Source organism: Patiria miniata, unplaced genomic scaffold, assembly GCF_015706575.1.
Source record: "Patiria miniata isolate m_02_andy unplaced genomic scaffold, ASM1570657v1 HiC_scaffold_21, whole genome shotgun sequence".
NCBI lineage: Eukaryota > Metazoa > Echinodermata > Asteroidea > Valvatida > Asterinidae > Patiria > Patiria miniata.
The window spans coordinates 3,960,686-3,983,902 of record NW_024037060.1 but is presented as its reverse complement, the minus strand read 5'-3'; the positions used below and the strand labels follow the sequence as shown (position 1 = coordinate 3,983,902).

The 23,217-nt window shown below is 40.4% G+C and overlaps 1 protein-coding gene across 1 annotated transcript in view; it reads left to right on the top strand.

Moving 5' to 3' along the window:
- The first annotated feature begins 1,793 nt into the window (after positions 1–1,793).
- The window catches only part of LOC119729837, a 55,586-nt gene continuing 34,162 nt past the window's right edge, over positions 1,794–23,217 (top strand). Inside the window, exons 1-11 of the mRNA XM_038202630.1 lie at positions 1,794–1,834; positions 5,099–5,190; positions 6,937–7,678; positions 17,759–18,047; positions 18,187–18,307; positions 18,850–19,004; positions 19,618–19,731; positions 20,520–20,654; positions 21,546–21,677; positions 22,030–22,205; positions 22,674–22,765. Of these exons, the coding sequence (XP_038058558.1) occupies positions 1,809–1,834; positions 5,099–5,190; positions 6,937–7,678; positions 17,759–18,047; positions 18,187–18,307; positions 18,850–19,004; positions 19,618–19,731; positions 20,520–20,654; positions 21,546–21,677; positions 22,030–22,205; positions 22,674–22,765 (2,074 nt within the window). The 5' untranslated portion in view covers positions 1,794–1,808. The remainder of the gene's footprint in view (positions 1,835–5,098; positions 5,191–6,936; positions 7,679–17,758; positions 18,048–18,186; positions 18,308–18,849; positions 19,005–19,617; positions 19,732–20,519; positions 20,655–21,545; positions 21,678–22,029; positions 22,206–22,673; positions 22,766–23,217) is intronic.

Here is a 23,217-nt window from a genome sequence, read left to right as displayed (position 1 = left end):
GCCCATCACCACGTACAGGACGGCAGACGAAATACTGGCGACGGAAAAAGTTAGTGGTCAAGGTTCTTTGTATACAAATGGATTTCAATTTCCTACTAAATTTTTCTTCCGCTTATTACTTTTCGATCTACCCCTTCTTTTAATGAACTAGTCCAATAGTGATTATAAATTTCCACGTGCAGCCTGCTCACCGGGGAGATTTTGTTACCTTTTTTCATGAATTTAAATGAGATACTACGTTTGTAGTTATGTCATTCTCTACTAAAGAGGATGCTATTAGTGTCTAGGGTTGTTGGAACGTGAAAACATCACGTTCCAACTTTAGGGGCGTGTTTTTGTTGATTTTGAATAATGTCATATATCTCTATTTGCATTTGATCAGGTCAGCACTTTGAGTCATAGTTCAATCAGTTCCTGGATGTTTAGTCTCCTTTCGTGCGTTTAATGTCATGGTCCGATATTATTTCAAGGCGAGGCGTGTTTGGAGTGTAAAAAAAAACTACGGAAAAGACTAGCTTAGTTTAGTCATCAGGCATTGGGATTTCCGTCTTCGTAAAGAAATAACCAATTGCTGCATAGGCCTACGTGTTCTGTCGTTTTATGTAAGGGGTACGCTTATGTTGTGCGGCCTTGATTGTGTGTGCTTTAATAAATTTCTGTATTTTAATCGACAGCGCTAAAGGAAGAGGGCGGTGTCCATTAGTTAAAAAAATCGACGTTTCGTAATCTTCGGAAAGTGCTCAAGTATTAGAGTTTCACCTCGAAAAAATAGATTTGTTCTTTTCTTTAGCTGCGGGATAGCAGCTCATCGAATCATCATATCTCTCCGTTACTCCGTTATTTAGTAACAAAAGTTGACATTATCTTTTCCCTCGTTTTGCTACATATTTGACCGATTTCAACCAAAGTCCAGCCCAACATGTCGCATGACCAAACTGGGGTTAAAGGTCGTCATGGGGTCAAAAACCTGTGTTTTTTTACTCAAAACGCTACTCCTTCCAAAAATTACATGGCACAGTCACGTGACTCATGCATGAACATCGCATTCGTTGGCCCGTAGCTTCCGAGATCCGATCGAACTCGTTCAATTGCTATGCTCTTAGCAATATAAAAGTAAGTTCACTTTTGAATGAGACATTTAACGACAGAATCCACCAACATTTAGATATTGAATTACTTCTTCCCAGATTTCGAATTATTGGCTGCCAGACGATAACTCGGCTCGCGTAGGGCGGGTCCATTTTGTGCACAAAATGAAGCCCCTTTTCAGAGGGTTGCAGTCGCCCAAATCGGAATGAAGTATTTTCTCTCGTTAAAACAAAGCATATAAATTAAAAATTCGTTCGGAGAAGATCATCAATTTTTGAAGGTCACAGAGTATGCAACTTTAAAAAGGAGATGAGTGTTTAATTATCGCATTTTGTTGTGCATTTTGACGCAAGTACTTACAAACAATTTCTAAGAAGAAGTCGGACACTTTGCTTGCAACATTGCTATTGTGCCTGCCATTGTCCTTAATTGCATTACAGAGGGCGCTTTTCATCTCAGTTTGATCCCTTGTGATATTTCCAAAGAAAGCTACCAGAAATACCAGCATGCTACTGGAAAACTAATTATCTCCGGTTATTGGATTTTCGATTTACTTGGCATTTTGAGTGACATACCAGTTTGTCCATTATCTGTAAAGTGCACTTAGTTGGTCACGATAGCATGCCACTTAACGTTGAGGTCTGTTCAGTAGAGGAGATGTAGTAAAGCTGAAAGTTTTCTTGCAAATGAGACGATTGGAGTCGGTTTGAGGTGACTCAATGGCCGAGTGGTGGACGAGGTTAAGGTGAGTCGTACTTAAAAAAAATGAAGAAGTTCGGACATGATGGTTCTATACATACAATCATCAACATGCTGGTCTTGCTGGAGCTTGATAATCTGAATGATGTTGTCGCCATTTTGTCATCAGCGGTGACAAAACTACCCGCACAACAAATGCTGGTATTATAGTTTTAATTAATCGGTAGTTTTATTTCCGTTTGAAATATAATACGCTTCGTTGATATTTTTACAAGGCCACATATGTTGAAACAGCCAGCATCTTTTCATGCAGTTCTATGACCTTGAGTTTGGTTTTACATGGCTGTAATGTATTTCTTGGTATAGCATTGACTTTTCTCCAATTATATTTTACTAATTTACTTGGTTTCACATCACCATGCATTAACATTTAAAATGTCTTTTTGTAAACACCTGTTCCTCCATACAAGGTGACCCACTTTGTGTTTACACAAATGACGAATTTGTCGAATTAATATTGACATCATTATCTTGTCTGTAAATTCTAATTCGTTTGGATTATCTTAGGATATTCCAGCTTTAACCCTCTTTGATTTGTGAAATGTACGTTCTGTATTTCTGTATATTGATAATGATGTTATTTTACCGGGGGCCTGACGTGTAGGATTAGTTTCTGTCAACAGATCATCCAAGAAGGTTGCAATTTTCATCATTGGACTCAGGGCCGATCTTTCATTATCGGCCCAGGGAGGGGGTTAGCGTGACATATCGGAAGTAATACACATCTCAAAGGCCTGAAAGGTCAGTTGGTTCTAAGCTCTAAGGCTTCGGTCAGAATTACTCATCAACAGACAACGGAGACATGAGTTTACTGCACCGTCGTCCAAGAAAATAAGAACATCACCATGTAAACAGAAATCTCAAGTTGTTCCAAAATATGGTAGTTATACGCCACTGTCGTCAGATAGTGCGGGGCACGGGGGTACCCCCCCCCTACTGAATTCGAGGCGTGTGCCCCAAGCCGCGCCTGTGTGCCCACGCTCTGACTTTGGAGGAGAGTAAGGGGCTTTATATTGATCGAAACTATTGCAGAATCCATTAACCTCCTCCACGAAACGAGAACCCTGAAAATGAACGCTCCGTGTAATTATTTCAAAGGCCTGATCACGAATCCAAAACAAAATGATCTCTTTCTCGCGACTTTTCTTCAAATAAACATTAACAGTAACATTAAGCAAAACTTGTATGTATTGGTCGGGATAAATACTCATCTTGGCTTAAATCATGCTAGATGCTCTGTAAATGGTAAAGGGCCCACAAAATGTATTTTGTTTAATGCAATCCTTGAAAAGGCACCTTTGTATCACATTTAACCATATTTTGTTTTTGCCAATTTCGGGTGTATTTTGGTCCCTTTTTGGTTTTTATGCTAATGCGAGTTGCTTTATTCATGAGCAAAAGTGTGATGTCATTTCAGGCAGAAACCTCAATGTTACTATACAGCTATTTCAGCACCAGTATTTCGGATATTTTGCTGTCCTACATGTTCTTTTCTTTGGTGATTCGTTGTTGTGTCAGTACAAGCAGAGCAAACTTTTCTCACAGATGTTTTCAATGAGCAAATTTTTCGGTTCGCAATTTGAACAGAAAACCCCTAAATTGAACAGTGAGCAGCGTCTTCCTGAAATCACATCACAGCAACAGCGCCCTCGGTTGTCCAGAAAAACATGGACAATTTTGAATGTTTAAAGCAGTGCACTTTCCAATAAAATTAACCAACAAGGGATGTAAAATAGTTTTCATACATCTAAGAGGAGCGGAAAGTTGTACAAAATATTATGTGCCTAAGAAAACTCAGTTCATACACCCTTCCAGTTATCTCGAGTATGTCTGACTATAATTTTGAGCTTTCGAAAATACCGTTTATCTCAAATATGTTGTTGTTGTTTTTTTTGCTTCTGAGCTCGAAGATTAACTCTAATCACCAATGGAATCATGAGATTAAACTTGAATGGAACTGCGTATTAAGATAATCAGTTCATTCATGTAGGCTCAGACCTAATTCCCCAGTTTTAGCAAGGAGGCCAATTAAATCCGGGACTAGTTAAATACGGAGAAGAAAGTTGACCTCGTGTCATGACGCCTCGAGCCTCGGGCAAGTGACTTTAAAATAACCAAGATGACTCCAAGACAGTGGCAAAGCTTGTTTAAACCAAGGATCAGCATTCAAAAGTAGGTTAGATCATCCTCTGGAGGAAGGAAACTCTACCTCCTTAAAACTAATCTGCCACGGCTAAAGGTACAGACTATGGAAATATTTGTTACTAAGAAAAAAAATCAAGCATGCAATTTTGCTGTGAAAGAGTAGTCGTCTTTGTTTTCTTCGTCTTAAAAAAATAGATCTAAAAAAAGACTCTAAGGTTAAGATTTACTTGGTGTATCTCAAGCACCTCACATAAACAACACTTCAATAATCTGGCCTAAAGGATGATATTATCCGGCTAAAAAAAAATGACCAAGACTGCGGCTTTAAGGCGCCGCTTTGCCTTGTTCACGAGTCTTCGTTTTGCATACTGCGGGTGAGTCACTCGAAGAAGTCCGCCGGATTGTCGGTCTAGTGACCCTAGCACACGGCTGATCTGGCCGGCAGGGTTTGGGAGGGGGCCGGCACCACAGCGTGACTAATGGGGGCAGGGGTTACAAAGTAGGCAAGACAGCTACGGATCCCCAACACAAGGTCAACGATGATAGAGGCAATTAAATTGATTCAAATTTGTTAATAGAAACGCACACAAGCTGTTGATGATGTCAGACAGGAAAGATTATCACTTAAATAAATGATAGAAAAGTATCGGGCAACTATTGTACAGACCAACGTCAGGGGAGGCAGAAGGGTGTGGTGTGGGCGTTTCACAAATTACTTTTTGCCGACAGCGCCCATTTTTGTTATATAAGAAACTATGAACGGAATGTTTAAACTAGGCCTACTGGTTATTGTCTTTACTGTCTTTACAAACTTTAAAATCCATGACAGGTTATGATTTGTGTACTAAAGTGCTACATTGAGAATATTTGACGCGACTTAACTTGATGGAAACTCATCAGTGAAGTAATGGACCGTGTCGAGCACGGCAAAGAGAGGGAGACTGTCCGTGTAAAATAGCGCCACCATTCTGTCTGTTACCTTGGAACAGAGTAATGTTGTGATTGACTTGCGATTGGCTTGTGATTAACTTATTAAAACTTTGTAAAAAAAAATATGAATACATAATTTATGTTATATTGTTTTTGTTAATGAAAACTGATTCAGATGTTTTCTAAGGGGAACACCGTCATGGCAGCCTCCCCTGGAGTATTCGGGATCTTCCGAAGGAATCCCTCTGATCAGCCATGAGGATCATGGTAAAATAAGACTTGTCTTAAAACTTGTCTCGGTTGTGGATTGGTTTTTGGTTAGCGGTCATTTTAAATCACGGGCATGTATTGGCTCATGTTTGGTGCACATAATTTAGAACAGGTTTTCACCGGTGGAGTTTATTGCTTATTATTTTGGAGAAGGTTTTTATTCCTAGGAGCACAGATTCTTGGTTTTTAATCGGCCAGGTTTTGAATTTCCAATTCTGGAGTATTTTAGGTGGAGGTCGATAAGTTTTCAGTTCAGGTAAGGGACTTTTTGAGGAAAACAAGTGTTGCTCTTTCGTCTCCAAAATTTTCTAATTAAACGCTGTTTAAAGAGTACTAGAGTCTGGTCCCCAGATCGAAAGATTCTGACCATTGTCGACCATCTGTCAGGTGTTGCTAATCTCCGAAAAGGTGGGAGTTTTCCAAATACGTTTTTATTGACGCTGGGACATGTTTGCAATAGTTTGGGTATTTTATGCCTGACATAATTATGCCAATTGTTACACCCGTTAACGTAATTTCTTTTTTCATGAAATCACGATCCCCATTATTTTAAGTTAGAAAAAAACATACAATGCAAGGTGTATATGCTGAGCACCTATATTTAATTAGCTGTAGTGTGCTTCGAGTATGCCGCACTCGGAAGAGGGTCGGACATTAATGTGTCATGTTCTATTATTGTTGAACTGTTACCTGATCCGCGATCTATTAAGAGAAGTCAAGAGATCGTCGGGTCCGGGAAGTCATGGACCAGACTATGCCTCTAAATAGTGGTACATTGGCCAAGTTACGTTCTGTATCGAGATTTGCATGGCTGAAGTGGCAGCAGATCGACCCCTTGCAGAGTGCGCCCTCATTGGGGACGGGTATCAAATCAAGATACACTGGAAGTACATGTACATGCACATAGTATAATACTCTCATGCGTATCACAGAAGAACAAAATAAAGACCTGTACACAGTGAGTCCGTTTTATAGCAACCATAACTCATACAAATAATTGAGAAAGCATACTTGTACACCTGTTTTTCTCATACTATACTGTCGTCGACTCTTCAGAGACTTAGCCGAGGTGACCCCTGGTCAATGTCGCCGTTAACTATCCCTATTTGCTATACAATAAGTCTAGGTTTTTTTTGTGAAACTACAGTGGATGAAGAATACAGGGGAGGTTTTGAAATTAACACAAAAGCACGGATAATTGTCTTACTCCTTTCCCCTTCTGTCTGCTTGTCTGGCACAATGCATGTATCCATATGCCACTCCCATTAAAAACGTAAGCCGATTTTATGAGATCAAAGTTAACAACGTTGCGAATTATATTGATAAAGTATAATTGAAGGAATGAAGGTCGAGACTGCATGGTGTGGCAGCAGACCGCGCTGTCGAGTCACCCGTACGGCGGGCTGTACCAACGAGTAGTGATTCTCGAGATAAGTTGATTAGGTTGGTCCGGTGGGTGGCGATAATCCAGCACTAAACCCAATATAATCAGGGTCCAAATTCTACAACACGCCCCTAGCGAACGGTGTGCGTTGCATGTGTGCACGACACTGCGTGTTTGCGATCTCAGTTTGTTTAGTACACTAGGAACCAGGTTCACACTCTAGTCGTACTGTGCGGCAGTGCTCCATTAGTTTCTGTTGTTGGTGAGTACTTTCTTGGTCTTTTTTTCTCTCAGGTAGTTCTTGTAAACCGGGAATTTGCTGACTACTTTTGATTTTGGTGATGTGTTTTCTCTTGCAGGAAGTGTTAAGAAAGTAACAGTCACCATGGGCATGGACGGGACTTTAGAGATTGACAAGGAATCGGGGAAGCCCGTCCGTAAGGGCATGTACTGCAGCCATGCACAGATGCTATTTGTCTTCATCACGGCTTGTATCATCATCACTGGCGTGGGGCTCTTGGCTTACTACGTACCAGACAGGTGCGCGGATATCACTGAGGCTACCCCAGCACCTGCTGTTGGACAGAGTAGAGCAGACGCCCCTCGTGGGGAGGAGGAGAGCCCCAGTCTGTCCGAAGAGACCAACGGCGGGGAGGTTCAGGTGGTACGACAGAAGGCTGAGGACTGGAAGGGTCGGCTACCCTTGGACGTCATCCCTAAGCGGTACAACGTGCTGCTGCAGCCATTCATCACGACCGATGATGCCCAGGACTCTCTAATGGGCAGGAACTTCACCTTTGACGGGTTGGTGACCATCAAGGTGGAGTGTAACAAACCCACCAAGACCATCACCCTGCACACTCTGGAGTTGACCCTCCACGAACCCCCTAAGGTTACATCCCTGAGAGACGGCGTGGACGCAAAGGACCTCTTCGAGAGCTACGAGTTCGACAAAGAGTACGACTTCCTCGTGATCACGCTGAAAGAAAGTCTGATGAGGGGGCAGGATTACGAGATCAAGGTGAACTACTCAGGCGAGCTGAACGACAAACTTGCTGGGTGGTACCGGAGCAGTTACATCACAGCTGACGGGGAAGAACGGTAAGTGCAAATCATGGAGGGAGTTCATCGAAGTTATTAAGACAATTTTAGTTTCCTTTTGCCCCCTCCCTCCTTTTTCTTATAAGATATCGAAAGATTTGCCCTGTTTTGAGCATGCAGGTCCTGACCTGACAACGTCAACCTTTCAGCGTTTGTCGTCACATAAAATTGTATGTTGACCTTCACAGTCAAGGCGCTTTCGAATCAAAAGCTCGTGGCAAAAAAAATAGACCCTTATTAAAGTCATTTTGTTCAATTGCAGTAGGCATGTGTTAATGTTATAAGCACACAAAAACTAAGCGGTCATCAAGCCAATATGCCTAAGGTATTCTCAACTTTCATTAACGTTTTGCGAATGGTGAGGAAGCAAGCAGTATTTTACAACGCCCCCCCCCCCGGGAGGATGGGGCGGGGTTTTCAGCTTCCCCTTCCAATATTTTTTTTAAGCGCACAAACTCATGACGGTGATTTTCATTAAGCACGATTTCCCTAAATGTCCCAAATGTCCACCCAAAATTCCTACAATTTTCCAGCAGCTGTGACGACCATTATCCGAACGGTTCTATCAAATATTTATGATGTCATTTTCTGTCCTTCCGGAAAAAAGTCTGAAACTGTGGGAGATCGGCTCTCGCCTAATCAGCGTGGGGAGCTATCCACCTGGGGTTCCAACTGGTGGGAGGTGGACGTACTCTCGTGTGGATGGGTGTGAAAATGTCCAATCGAAATGCAATGTCTTCAGATAAAATGAGCATTAAACCCTCATCTATATACGTGGGCCTGCGAAACCGTGTTATTTCCCTGTCATTTGTAATCTTGTTCTTGTGCATTTGTTTGCCTTTTTTTGTCCTGTTCATTTATCATTATGTGCGGGTCCGCATGCTTCTGAGCAACAGTGATTAGATTCGCTTTTGCGGTCCCTGACCCACATAATCGTTTTCTTTGTGATTTTTTGTGTCTTACTGGTTATTGTTCAACTCCCAATTGGGAAGCCCACTCCAGCTGTCATTTAAAGTGCATGCCCTCTACTTCATGATTTTTTAATAATTTAAATTACATGTTTATACGTTTCTGTTGTTGTGCGTTTTTCAACCACTTTTGTGTAATTTTTGTTTGGTTTTGTTTCACTGTTTGTAATTCTTTGTTGAGGTCGAATAAATAATAATAATAATAATATTTTACAAGACACAAGTAGGCCTACATGGAATCAGTTCAATGATGAAATAGACACACACAAAAATGGATGTCGGCCTGTTGATGAATTCAAAGTGATTTTACAGGATGTTGGTGCTGAAATAATGTCCGCATATACTTACAACTACTTTAGCTTGATTCAACACAGGATTGACTTTTTGGCACGTAGAAAAACCAGAACAGCACTGCTGCACGAACTTAATTCGTGTAAGCACTGGAAACAGTCCTGTCTATTTATGCATATCATTTTAAATTGCAGTTTAAAACTTTAGGGATTCTCTAAGACCCATGAGCTGCCGCAGCCTTATAAGAACCATATTGGCTGTCAATTAATAGATTGATTTTAGTTAACACCATGGTGGGGAAGTGGTGTGTGGAGTTCGTTTTTCTCCGTCTTCCTCACGTTCTGATCGGCCCACTCAGGGGAATATCTGTGGGTGGGCAATAAGTCAAATTCCTTCCTGTTGCAATTTGCGACCCCTAACATTTAGGCGGGATACAAGTATGGAGGGGAGGGGGGGGGGGTGAAACACGGTTTTCACTGACGAGGATGAAAATCAGTTTTTGACCGTTGAAACAAAGCCTGTACATGCAATTAAATTGTCGCCGCATTTTAGTCACAGCTGTTGATGGATTTTCAACTAAATGCGTTTAAAGGTTACTTCTAGCATATTGTTAGCGGGTGTAGTGTCAATGTACTTTCAGAGTCATGCACCAAAAAAAAAAGCTAAATAAAATAATATGCACTCAATTGCGGCCATCTCGCAAAACTGACGGACCCAACCTGTAGGCCATGTGTTCTGTGACGCCATATACCAACGGGCACGCGACGGGCAACCCATGCATGTTATTTTGCCCACATTAAACAGTGTATGACAACATCTATTACTCCAAATGACATTTCAAGAGATACACACGTAGTTCAAAAGAGAACAGTTTCCTGAAAGGCGGCATCACGTGACCACAACATCCAAATATGTAAACAAATGTCACATGGTCTATATACTATAGGAATGAGTTCTGCCGAGTTTTCCGGCTTTGTCCAATGCGGACAGTCGGGTAGACCCATACCGTACCTGGTGCACAACTGCACATCATAAATTGCAATATTAAAAGAAATACAATATTTGCCAGAAATGGCACCTCTCATGCTCCTCGCCCCTGGTGTGCAAAGCAGTGTAAGTACATGTACTTGCCCAAAATTTGCCTATGAAGCTACAAAACAAAGTGTGTTGGTCTACAACAACCCCCTAGAGCTTACATTATGGACTCCGATCTGGTTTGCAAATAAACCACTTAATCATTATGACCTTTGGCATTTACAAAATCGTCAATTTTTTATGGACATGTGCTTGATTCTATTATTGGCTTCGGCCTGCGTTTATGGAACTTTTTATTGCTTTATAAAATTTATGATAAGTCTGTGCACAAATACGCATAGGCCTATTTCTTTTGCATTTCCTTGCTCAATGGTAATATAGCAAGAATGTTTATAAGACGGTGCGAAATTCAGTCGTCACAGTTTCAGCTCAACGGACGTTCTGCGGCATTAAAATAGAAATACGTTCTTGAAATCTGGAGGAATGAATATCAGTTAAAAATGGGAAACCTCATTGAAAACAATGTTTTCTTTGGTAATCAATGTCATACTTCACTACGTGTAAGGCACTTCAGATTAATAGCAAGGCATAAAAAGGTATATGGACTCATTACTAGCTTCATCAGTTCGGTAATGTACATTTACTGCGAATATAGAACCACATAACACTAATATCCGACTATAAACGGCGAGTAAAAAAAATCATGTGAAACCCAATTGGCAACCCATATTTAAAAAAAAAAAAGCTCTTCGTGTAGCGCGTTCAATTTTATCTAACCCTAGCCCAAATAATAAGGGTTTTTTTCCATTCAAATCCCACTTCTGCAGTTATGGAATTTAAAACACAAACACATGCAGTTAACCTTGTCCACACGGATCACAATTATTATTATAAAAGGAAGTGATATTTCAGCAAAACGAACTATTCACATATAGAAAAAGCACATCAGAACACTCTCATAACCTTAACCATGCATAACTGGCACTTATCATAACATTTGTTTAAAAACCTGCTGTTTCCATTGTTAAAATAGCATTCTTAAAAAGAGTTCATAGTCTTGCACTGCTTTCTACTTGACTACCCCGGAGACTTATGGGATTATTCTGATATCATTTTCAGGATACGACATGCAAAAGTACGAAAGCTTATTAGTTGGGCTTTGACATCCTAGATCTGGAAAGCGCTACATGCAGAACTTCTTTATAAAAACAAGGGGGGGGGGGTGTCACCATTTGGGTTTCCTTTTTTTTTTACTCACCCTGCACCGTACAGTACCAATAATTTATTCTATTTGTGGGGATTTTTATGGTACCGACCTCGTTTGACCTTTGTAGGCTTGAAGGAGATATATACGTTCAAATCAGAATGGCTGGAAGTTGCATGTACTCTCGTTCAGTATAGGGTCTGTTGATGTGATTAACCTCGCTGCTAATTTTTATGTTGGCATTGGCAATATGCAATAGTAACAGTCGCCTTGGCAAATTTCCACGATTTGCTAAGTTTTCTATCACTCCGTCCAAAACATCGGAAACGATGAACAAAAATCGCGATGGAATAGATTGCTTGACCCGTACCACTGCACTTGCACAAAAAAGGGTCAAAGTTTGCCCAACTTTTACCCAACATTGATACAATAATCAACATCCACATTTTACGAGCGAAAAATGCCCAGTAGCCGTTGGGCAAACACGTTTACCTAACACTTGGGTAAAATTGCAGACGGAACAGTTGGGTACTTTTAATCATCCATTGGTTGGGTAAATGTAAAGAACCAATTGTTGGTAAGCCATTAACCGAAAAATGGTCAAGTAATGTTGGACAAGTTGTAGGTTATACTTCTCAGTTATTGGTTACTAAGCAAAAGTCTTATGTTGGGTACTATATTGTTTAAATTTTGCTCAATTTTTGGGCAATTTTGTTGACCAATGGTTGGTGTTGGCGGAATGCTTCAGTAAGGGATACCTTTAAAGTGAGGCTTGTTTTTTTAATAATTATTTTATTACAAACATCATTATCAAACAGCAAACTTTTGAACATTTTTAAACTTCAAACTTTGAGGCAAAACCCTTTAAAGCATTTAGGCCTAAAGGGGAGTTGATCACGTTACATGACTTTTTTTTTGTAATAGTGATCTTATTAAAATACGATTTTTAAAGAGATGATTAAAATTAAATCTGCAAAGTTTCCCTTGATCAACTGACAATAATTCGTTGATGGCTTGGTGTTCAATAACTACATAATTAAATATCACTCAAATCACGACAGCATGCGGTGTTTAATTATTTCAGAATTAAATATAACTCGAATCAAGACAACATGCTCCAAAAAAACATATGTTGATGACTTGGTTTTCAATTACTACATAATAAATATAACCCAAATCAAGCATGTTCTGAATTTTTTTTGGTTATTATGTTGTCAACTAACGACGATTGTATTCTGTTACAACTCAAACTATTCACAATTATGTTTGAAATGGGATTGGGTCCTTTATGTGCAAAATGGTAGATGCGTCTCATGGTAACATGGGTGTACTCCACATGAATTTTGTGTAACCCCACATTAATTTTAGGCTTTGAGTCTGTATTTGTCTACTAAACTGTTATCAAACATGTCTTTCAATCATATATGGCATTTTAACCAATGTATCTAGCACTCTACATTTGTGAATTAAGGATATATTCACAAGCATATTTTTCCTCTGGAGTAAGCGTGCCTTTTGCTGTGCTTATGCTTACGGTCTCCATGAAATAGACCTTGCATAAAGTGTTCATCATGACACCACGGTTTAACTTATCTTATTTCTTATCCATTCGGAAAGAATAATCTGTAACGCAATGATTAATATCAATCAATCAGGATTGATCCGAATAATTCGCATTATGAATTTGAAAAAAGGTGGGTTTCCAGTAGTTAACACTATAGATTTGGGGTACCAGTTCTCAACCCTGTGTCGAAGGCTAAGGAACTATGAATTTGTGTCAGTGAAAAAAAAAAACTTTTCTTTGGGGAATTCCGGTTGTACGTACACCTGCTTGGTAAAAACGGCGGCACTGTTTCATCTATAATCGCGACTTGACTTCCCGAGAGGGGTATTATATTAAGTTCGGTGTTCTTATTACAAATACAAAAAAAACAAAGAAATTATAAGTAGCGAGGAAAGAAATACACCATCCAATAATAATTCCTCATAATAATAGTAGCACATTCTGATGGTTTAAAATCGACACAGCAAACTGAAAAATATATTCCACCTCTAAGCCTTCTGTCAATTGTGTTGACACGCGGGCTTTTTGAGTTGTTTGAAAGGAGGGCTTGGTTTATCTAAATGAGCTAAACAAACAGGCTTAGTTATTACGAGGAGTTTCATAAGCAATAAATTCTCAGCCCAAATATACAAAAAGGGGAACTACAACAGTTTGAACTATGGAGACTAAAGGCGACTGTTTGTTGAGGAAGAACGTCATGTTTCGACGAATAACTTTTCAAGCGCATGTGTCCTCCTATTGCACTTTGTACGGCTTAAGGGTGAAACCCTGCATTAAAATTCCCATAGACACTATAGTGCTAAATGTCCATACTTCAAAATTCTTTTAAAAATACTCAGAACTCTCACAGTTATTTAAGCTGCACAGACAAATGATGATCAACATGTCATCATTCCTTTTCTTTTCATTTTTTGGTGGGTTGATCGACCATTGACTTTTCGAGAAATTCTCACACGAAGAAGACGACCCCTATTTTCCCCAAAGCGGACAAGTCTATAGCCATCCTGAAAAACGATCCCTCCACAACATAGCAACATAGCGCCACTTTCGAGCCCAATTGCATCCAAAATGCTCAAAATTGGAAGCCCCAAGTCCGGGCCAGAGGTACATTGGTAAAAATATCTCTTCAATTCCCCAATGTTATGGCTCTCAGAACTCTCTAATATAGAATATTTTGAGGCTATAACTTTTATTCATGAGCTCGGCGGATGGATTGAGGCCTATTTACCGGGCTTCTTAATGTTCATCATTTCAACGCACATTAATAAAGGCGGTGATAATTATCGTGTATTGTGATATAAGTATGACAAGGGTTTCCGGACGGGTGACACAATGCCAGATATTTCGCTAGGAAACAGATGTCGGACACAATAGGGACTTTTTACGGGAACAAAAATCACATCAGCAACCAATTCGTTAACTGACCGAACGAACAGATGATAATTGTCAAGCTATTATGTATCAAATGTGGATTTTGTTAGCAATACAGTCGCAAATTGCTTACTGGCGGGATTGACCGGAAATATTTATAAGAATCAAACAGTATAAGAGGGCCTGACCCAGCAGGATGTTTCTCAAGGCAACATTTAGCTTATAGTTTCATTGGCACCACGATAGAAATAACTTCAAGGTCATCCAAAACTTCATAAGGCTTTCTTGACATCGCTGATGATAGAACGATTGTTGTAGTGCATGTCGGATTTATCTTTGAGATCTTATCGCGTGGTACGTGGTGGAACGATATGGAGATAAATAGAAAGAACGGGTGTTCTTTTGTTTAAGGGGCAAAGGTCAATGCAAACTGTGCAAACTGAAATTGTTATACAACAGATAAGGCAAAAAAAAAAAGTCTCCAGTTTCTGGTATGGAGCTTGCCCAAAAAGTGGTGCGGCGACGCGGCTTTTTTTTTTTTTTACCTGATTTTTTTGGCTTCCAATGTCGGCTGATGACTGCAAATGGTGCCCGACTAAACTTAGTGCAAATATATGGGAGTCCAGAGAGGCCACATAAAGCTTATTCTCGACCATAACCCAATCTAAAAACACGTTAAAATTGTGCAGCAGCATGATTCCAGTCAAACCAGTGAGTTTGGCGGTTTTGAGACATCATCTTTCATTGAAAAAAAAAACGTTTTCATTTTGCCGACGCGCATGGCAACGGCGACGCGCGCGCATACCAGAAACCGGAGACTTTTTTTTTTTGGCTTTAGGATGCAGCCTCATACAAGCAACCAGTCGGCAGGCTCCTTAGGCCGAATAAAAAAAAACATGTTTCTCGTCCGGGTGTTTGAAAAAAAAGGAGGAAGCGGGGCCTTTTATTTTTTGTCATGTTTTATTTTCAATGAAATAATTTTTACAAAATGAATAACATAATATAATACATTTGCGGGGTGAATTTACAAGAGAGGTCATCCACTGAAAAAAAGGCGCTCTCTCTTGCCCACAATATTTCAAAAAAGGCGTATATGGACCTTATAGGTAGCAGTCATCAAGGCAATACATTTGTCTTGCTGTGACATACCAGAAATAAACCTTTTAAGCACTCATTGTTACTGAATTAAAATAACGATGCCCTATAAGATTGCCGCTATACGCATAAAGTCTACCCATGAGGTCTAAGAAATACGAAGGCTGCTCAAGTTTAAGGAATAAGTCAATCTGGCATGAAATGTCATCATGGCCTACGTCAAAGTGAAAATGCACAAAACGCTGCTCCGTCCCATAAATTCAAAACTTTTATTTTTCGATTCATTGACATTCAACGGTTGTATTCAAAAATGCTATCAAAAGCTTGGAAAAAACAACGACTATCCTCTATCAATAGAATTTCTGTAGAAATATAACTATGCAGTTTTTCTAGTATATATTTTCCTGCTCAGTCTTGCAATTGACTTTGTATTTCGTTAATCTTTCAGAAATTTGAGATAATTAACACACTGTTATAATGCAACTCAAAATAATTATAATATAGACGACTACATGTAATTGTCGCACAGATTTTTTATATTATTCAGGGAATTATTTTAATTAAGGGAATTATTGTTGTTAATGTATTTTTACTCTGTTGGACGCTTTTTAATCAAATTTGGTATACTACTTTTAATTGGATAGTTGTATTTTTGGGAGACAGGTGTTTTTACCAATTAATCTGAATAAATAAAGTATTATTCCATCCTGTATGCTCATTGTCTCTGTCCCTTTGCCAGATTCATGCTATTGTGTCTCATTCAGTGCACATCACTGGAGTTCTATCATTCCGTTTCTATCATTCCGTTCCCCCTGTGAGCGTCCTTCGTTTGTCTTCTAAGGCCAAAAAAAAAGTCTCCGGTTTCTGGTATGGAACTTGCCCAAAAAGTGGTGCGGCGACGCGGCTTTTTTTTTTTTTTTTTACCTGATTGTTTTGCTTCAAATGTCGGCTGATGACTGCAAATGGTGCCCGACTAAACTTAGTGCAAATATATGGGAGTCCAGAGAGGCCACATAAAGCTTATTCTCGACCATAACCCAATCTAAAAACACGTTAAAATTGTGCAGCCGCATGATTCCAGTCAAACCAGTGAGTTTGACGGTTTTGAGACATCATCTTTCATTGAAAAAAAACCTTTTTCATTTTGCCGACGCGCATGGCTACGGCGACGCACGCGCAAACCAGAAACCGGAGACTTTTTTTTTTTTGGCCTAACTGGTTTTTAAAGTACATATTGAGTTACCAAGACAGCATTTCTCTTCAAATTGTCAGTTTTATAAGGGGAAATGTGGGGGAAATGTTCAAACGGAGGCCTTTTATTTCGTGTAACAGAGGAAGTGAGGACAGGGTTGCAAAAAATGGGATGACGCGTTTTCAGTTCACTCCTTGGTCTTGGTTGAAGGCGCTAGGGATTGGTATTAATCGCCATGCGCAGGTACCACGTACTGATTGTTCAGTAGTAGTGCACCCTCTAATGACACACTTCGAACCGCCCGCAGCCCCGCACTGGTGCAAATGAAGTAGGACAGTCTCTCATGCGAGCCGGAGGCCTAGGGCGTCTTGTAGTACTATGGAAATCGGCAATGCAGCGTCAATCGCTCAAGATCGAACGTCTTGAACCCAGACTGTATTCACAGACGTTTAATCAGCGTCATATTGCTACTTCGTTGAATTATGTAGACAAGAACAATAAATTATACCATTAGCCTAAATGTTATTCTGTTCAATAAATAAGGCCCACTTAAATTAAATACGTACCAAATTCTTAAGTGACTGATAGCAAGTCTAGCTTTGCATCGTCGCACATTCATAGGTTCAAGTGCAGTGTAGGATCGTGTTCGTGAACTTGGTTTGACGTGACTTCGCAGTTTGATGTTTGAGAACTCTGACTTTGACCACAATATAATTTCGGATAACCTGGAAACCGTGTTAGTGAATACACACGTCCGTTCGTTTTCGACTTGTTAACATCAAATCTATGTTCATAATACTATAGTTTTTTTTCTGTGGGAACATGTACCTGGCACAAATTTTCTGTGCTAAAAGTATTGACAGACGAAAAACTCTGTGCCAAAGGACTTTATAAACCATACTCACAATTACCGGTCACAAAATAGATAAAATGGCAATATTTTGGAAGTTCATATTTTAGAAGAATAGTTGCTGAAGAATAGTTGCGTTTTATTGTTTCATCTGACTTTCATGGTCCAAGCATGTTTTATATAACTGTGGCCAAAGCTATAGTGTTTAAGGCCTGATCACTAGGAGTTTTTAGCTAATCACAATTTTAAACGTCAGTTTCAGGAAAAAGCTGCTTACTAAAAATTCAAACGTTCCCAGCTTCAGCTGCCTGCTAGTTTGAATATTTTCGATTTGATTCTTACTATTTTCATTCTTTGCTAAAGAATGTTGTTATAGGGATGTTCTTTTTACGACTTTCACCTGAGGTATGGTGTGTAAATAATTTTGGGAAGTTCTGTTTAACTATGACACATTCCAATAAAAATGCTGGTTGTGTCTTCACAAACATCTTTTCTTCCTTTCTCTTCAAGATGGATCGCAACATCCCAGATGCAGCCCACGGATGCAAGGCGGGCGCTGCCTTGCTTCGACGAGCCAGCCTTCAAAGCCGTCTTCGACGTGGAGATCACCCACCGCCCCACAATGACCGCGCTGGCCAACGGCATCGAGCGACCGGGGGAGATCAAGCTGCCCGTGGGGACGGACGGTCGCTGGGTGGTGACACGGTTCAAGCGAGTCCGGGAAATGTCCACTTACCTGCTGGCTTTCGTAGTCTGTGATTTCAAGTACACGAACGCCACCACCGAGAACGGAATCCTGGTAAGGAAGTTCCCCTTGCTTTGGGATTACGGATTCGTTAATTCTCCGATACCTGATATTCTGTTCTTTCTTCTGCATTAAAAATGAAAATTTGCCCTTGTTCACATTACCCCGTGTTCCCTTGTGTTTACATTTATAGTTCAGGGTGTGGTCACGCCCCGACGCTGTGGAGAACACCAAATACGCACTGGACGTCGGCACTAAAATCCTGACATATTTCGAAGACTACTTTGACTTCGCTTATCCCCTGGAAAAACAAGGTAAACGGACCATCATTGTTTGCGCCAATTAGAGGCTGTACATTTTAAAACTTAGATACCATCATTTTAATTGAATTTCTGGACCGCTTTTGTTTCATCAATGATTTTCTTTAAGTAGTCCTTGTGTTTCGTGCTTCAGATATTTTTTTTAGTGTTTAGACCGTTTAACATTCTTTCTTTCTTTTGTTGTAACCGCGCCTAAAGTGGCCTTTGCCTTTGTGGCTCTGCGATAGTACGTTTATTTTCTTTTAATAACTCGATCATCATTGTCGTTTTTTTATCCCTGCCTTTACTGAACTGCAAAATTCAAACATTCATCAGTATTATTGGCTTTTGATTTGTTTTATCAATTGTAAATCTTTATGAGGCACCTTGTTCAGAATTAAGTTTACTTAATTTGAGCCCCTTAAATGCTTAACTCAGAAGAGATGCTTGATACAGCTCGTTGGAGGGGTTCTTGCCTGACAGCTGAGCACTGTGATTGGTTTTGATTCAATATGGACCATCGTTTTCCCCGATGTTTTTATCGTGTTCTCCGCTAGACATGGTGGCCGTCCCTGATTTCAGCGCAGGTGCTATGGAGAACTGGGGCTTGATCCTCTACCGTGAGACTGCACTCCTGTACGATCCCGAGCTGAATTCAGCAAGTAACAAACAACGCGTGGCAGTGGTCGTATCTCACGAACTAGCTCACCAGGTAATTTCTTTCCGGTAACTAGAAAGCACTTACAGAGTGCAAACCTCCGCCAAGGCTCAACAATTCCCCGCCATATTGTCACTTCTCAATAGGAAATACTCGCATAAATGGTGACGAATCCTTAAACAAAATCCTGGATCCAGACCCAGATCAGGAACACTTCCAAAATCTACTGTACCTGTACCAAGGACCACCCCTAAAAGAATTTCGTGCAAATCCGTCCATAACTTTTTGAGATATCTTGATAACAGACAAACCGACCAACCAACCAACTGACAAAATCCGGTGAAAACATAACCTCCTTGGCGGAGGTAATAACACCAAGAGTGCACCTGTTGCATTGGGAGTCACCATTGTCGTGATTGTATGTGCAAACCTGCATGCTAACGTGTACTTGACGTAATGTTCATATTCACATCTAATTGAAATTAAGAGAAAAATGAGAAGAAATGTGGTCACCAGCGATCAGTCAACAATTCATTTCGTGCCTTTTTTTTTTTAGCGTAACCTTCATTATATCTTCAATGTACCACAACTTGATCGCAAACATATCTAACTTCACAATATCGTTTTTGGAGGTGTGTACTTATTCAAAAGTATTCCCTTTTTTCAGTGGTTTGGAAACCTCGTCACCCCGGAGTGGTGGGATGATCTTTGGCTGAATGAAGGATTTGCAACCTACGTGGAGTATCTAGGAGTCGCCGAGGTCGAACCAACCTGGCAAATGGTATGTGTATAGTAATTCCTTAACCTTGTTAGACGAGTAGAAAATAATAGGTCATGATTGGGCCGGGCCCTGTGAAGCAGTGGCGTGACGCCCCCCCCCCTCCCCAAATTTCCCCTTGGGTCGCCAACTGAAAAATCCTGGCTACGCCAGTGCTGTGAAGGCGTCATTTGGGGGCAAAAGACAGACTTATACCCAATGTTATTAACGTGGCATTGCATGTTGCCTCACTTCCATTTGTTTTTTTTGGTTTTTTTGCAATCTGTAATTTTAAGATTGAAGCAAAATTACTACACACTGTTTCAATGAACGTAACGTGTCTTCTGTTTTTACCCAGAAATTGGTGTCGTCATGGCGCCCTCACACTTTAAAAAGATCCATTTCAGATTTGGTCCGGAAACCGGGTGAAGTTTGAACTGGTACTTTTCTGGGTCAAAATGACACTTCTCTGGATCATTTTCCGGGTCATTTTGACCCGGAAAAATGTCATTTTGACCTGGAAAAGTATCAGTAAGTTGATTTGCATCAGTGCATTCGCTCAGAATATTGCGCCTTGAAGTCAGATGACAGCTCCTTATTATTAATCTACTTCAGATTTGATATGACCAGCAAAAAAAATCATTTTAATATCAGATGAACTAGAAAACTATTAATATGAAAAAAAATCTTTATTTAATTATGCAGAACGTATTTAAGGCTTAAAACTTGGTTCATATCAAACAAGACAAATGTAATAATACGATGTTGTCCACTTGTTCTCCCCTAACTCGTTCTCTGTCCGCTTTGAATAGAAATTGCAATTCTTGGTTGAGGACCTGCAGCCCGTCTTCACTGAGGATGCCCTGGGTACGTCTCATCCCGTCAAGGTACCCGTCGGAGCGCCCTCGGAAATCAACGAAATTTTCGATTCAATCTCTTACCAAAAGGTATATTGGCAAATAATTACCATTAAGTAAAATATAACCAAAGTAATCATACAGGATGTGTTTTTCAGTAAAACGTTCATTTATAAAAACAGTTATTGGCTAAGCAGTAACAGGTGGCCTCATAAACATCGTGGGATGATTCTTAGCCCTTCCTTTTAAATAAAAAAATGGGAATATGAATACTACCCACTCACCCAAGTGTGTAAATTCATGTGTGGACCCCCTATTGTCCCTCTTTTGTTTGTACTTTAACTTTAACTTTTTTTAGGAAAAACCTCCCATATGTTTTGTAGACGATCATCAATCGGGGACCTTCCGCAATTGTGGACCCTATTGTCCTCTATTGTTCAACGTCCCCAACTGAATGCAAGAACAAACTCACCCCTGCTCCAAAGTTGTGTACGTTTGTGGAGTGTCTGCATGGCGGGAGCAACCTCGTTATAGGAATGGTTTCTATTGACCTTTCCCGCGCATTGACCAATCAGATCACGACTTTTGGTCAGGTGACCACGGAAGCTTGGTCAAGAGCACTATGAAAAATATACACGAAGAAAAGGCGGGTGGGCGTGGCTTATGACTAAATCTGGAATAGCATTTTGTAGGGAAAATTGAATGGACAGAGTTGTCGGGAATCTAAAGCGTGTCCACACAATGTTTATTATCCCCTTAATATGCGTCATGGGACTTGTGTGGTCTCCTAAAGCCTAGTGGATTGGTTGTGTCTCTGTGTGGGCGGAAAGAGGGGGAAGGCGCGTGGGAGGGGAGGGGGAAGCGGCGGAGGTTAAGACATTTACAGACAGGGAAAGGGTTTTGTGCAATGTCACATGTCGCCACGTCCCCTCTTGGCTGTGTCAGTTTGTAATCAACTCATCATGATCATATCTGGAACAGGGAGGCTCGATCATCCGCATGTTGGACAATATCCTGACTGAGGAGGTGTTCAAGATGGGTCTCAATTACTACCTCTTCGAACGATTCTACGGTAACGCCAACTCGGACGACCTGTGGACTGTACTCACCTATGTAAGTTTCCTGATCGTCAGTTGATAATTTCGAAATTTTCATGACATTTCTGTTTCATTAACATCTTTGCAAGGCAATTATTATGCGGACCCTTTGCATGGCGGCCATGTTGGTGGTATATGCAGTTGTTCCACAGAGATTAGCATGAGTATATGCATTCATTGTCACTGAGTCGAAATTGCAACTCAAAGATGGCTGCCGAGTGCAAAGGATCTATTGCTTTCTGCATAACCATGTCTTGCGGATGCACCTCTCCCTACCACTACACAAAAGGTGTTTTTTTACATGATATTTCTTGAAACCTATGAACTCTTTTATTCACATTGATTGTAATTAATTTTAATGTTTACAGGCCGATAAAGGTATAGGTGACAACGACGTGAAGAAGATCATGGATACCTGGACACTACAGATGGGCTACCCTTACGTGACTTTTCAAAGAAACGGAGCCATGCTTACAGCTACGCAGAGGCATTTCTTGAACAACCCTAACAGTACAGTGGAGGACGGGAATTTCGGAAACCAAGGGTGAGCCATTCAAATGATATTTTTGGAGGGTAAATAATCCTCAAACTGTTAACTGACTTTGGCTTTGACTTAGTAGGAAAGTAACTGTGATCGACAATAATTAATCGGACAAGACACAAACTGTTTGCGATAAGGTCATGTTTGCATGACAGGTACCTATTGCAAGAATTCTCCAAGCCAAGACTCAGGTATTTCTGGAAGTCCCAAATTACTTGGTTTTTTTTTTGGGGGGGAGGGATAATATTTTACGCAGCTTTGGGGCAATTTCATGTATGGATGCACTACGATGTGTCTAAACGGTTGGGACTTGAGGATAAGATTAATAATTCGTCTCGCCCTCATTGTCTGTTTGTTTACTTGTTTACAAACAAGAATATAGGTTGCATGCAGGAAACCGTCTCGGATTACGTTGAAAACCAAATTGATCACTAATGTATTTAACATTTCTCTGTTGTTTTTCCTGAACAGCTACCTGTGGTATGTTTACTTACTTTACACGCACGAAACAGAACAGGAATATACGAACCCCATGACTCAGTGGATGAACAAAGAGAGAACAGGTACGGCTTATCAGCGCTCATCATCTCCCAACTCTTCTCCACTAAACCAAATAGATCACTTGCATTGCAGTTATCTTTGGGATGCGAGCTTTTTAGGGAGTCGTATGAGTATTGCTACTCTGAGGTAAAATTGGATTGGATTGCCTATAATTGTTATGGGCTTCGACAGCGACCAAGACACCCATATCAGCCTATACGACAGATTCTGTAAAGCCACATTGGATATTCACAGCGAGGCTTCATTTACAAAACAAAATGACATTCTTGTGCCGTGACGTAAGAATTCGTGGCTACCCACTCCTATTGGCTTACTCTCTCAGTTAATCACACCATAGAATTGGATTATGTGCAGTTACATGTAGCTGGTGACTTCCTAAACATACATCAGGTGCCTACCCCCCCCCCCCCCCCCCCACCCACCAAAAAATATGCTTAGCACGTTTGTCTTAATA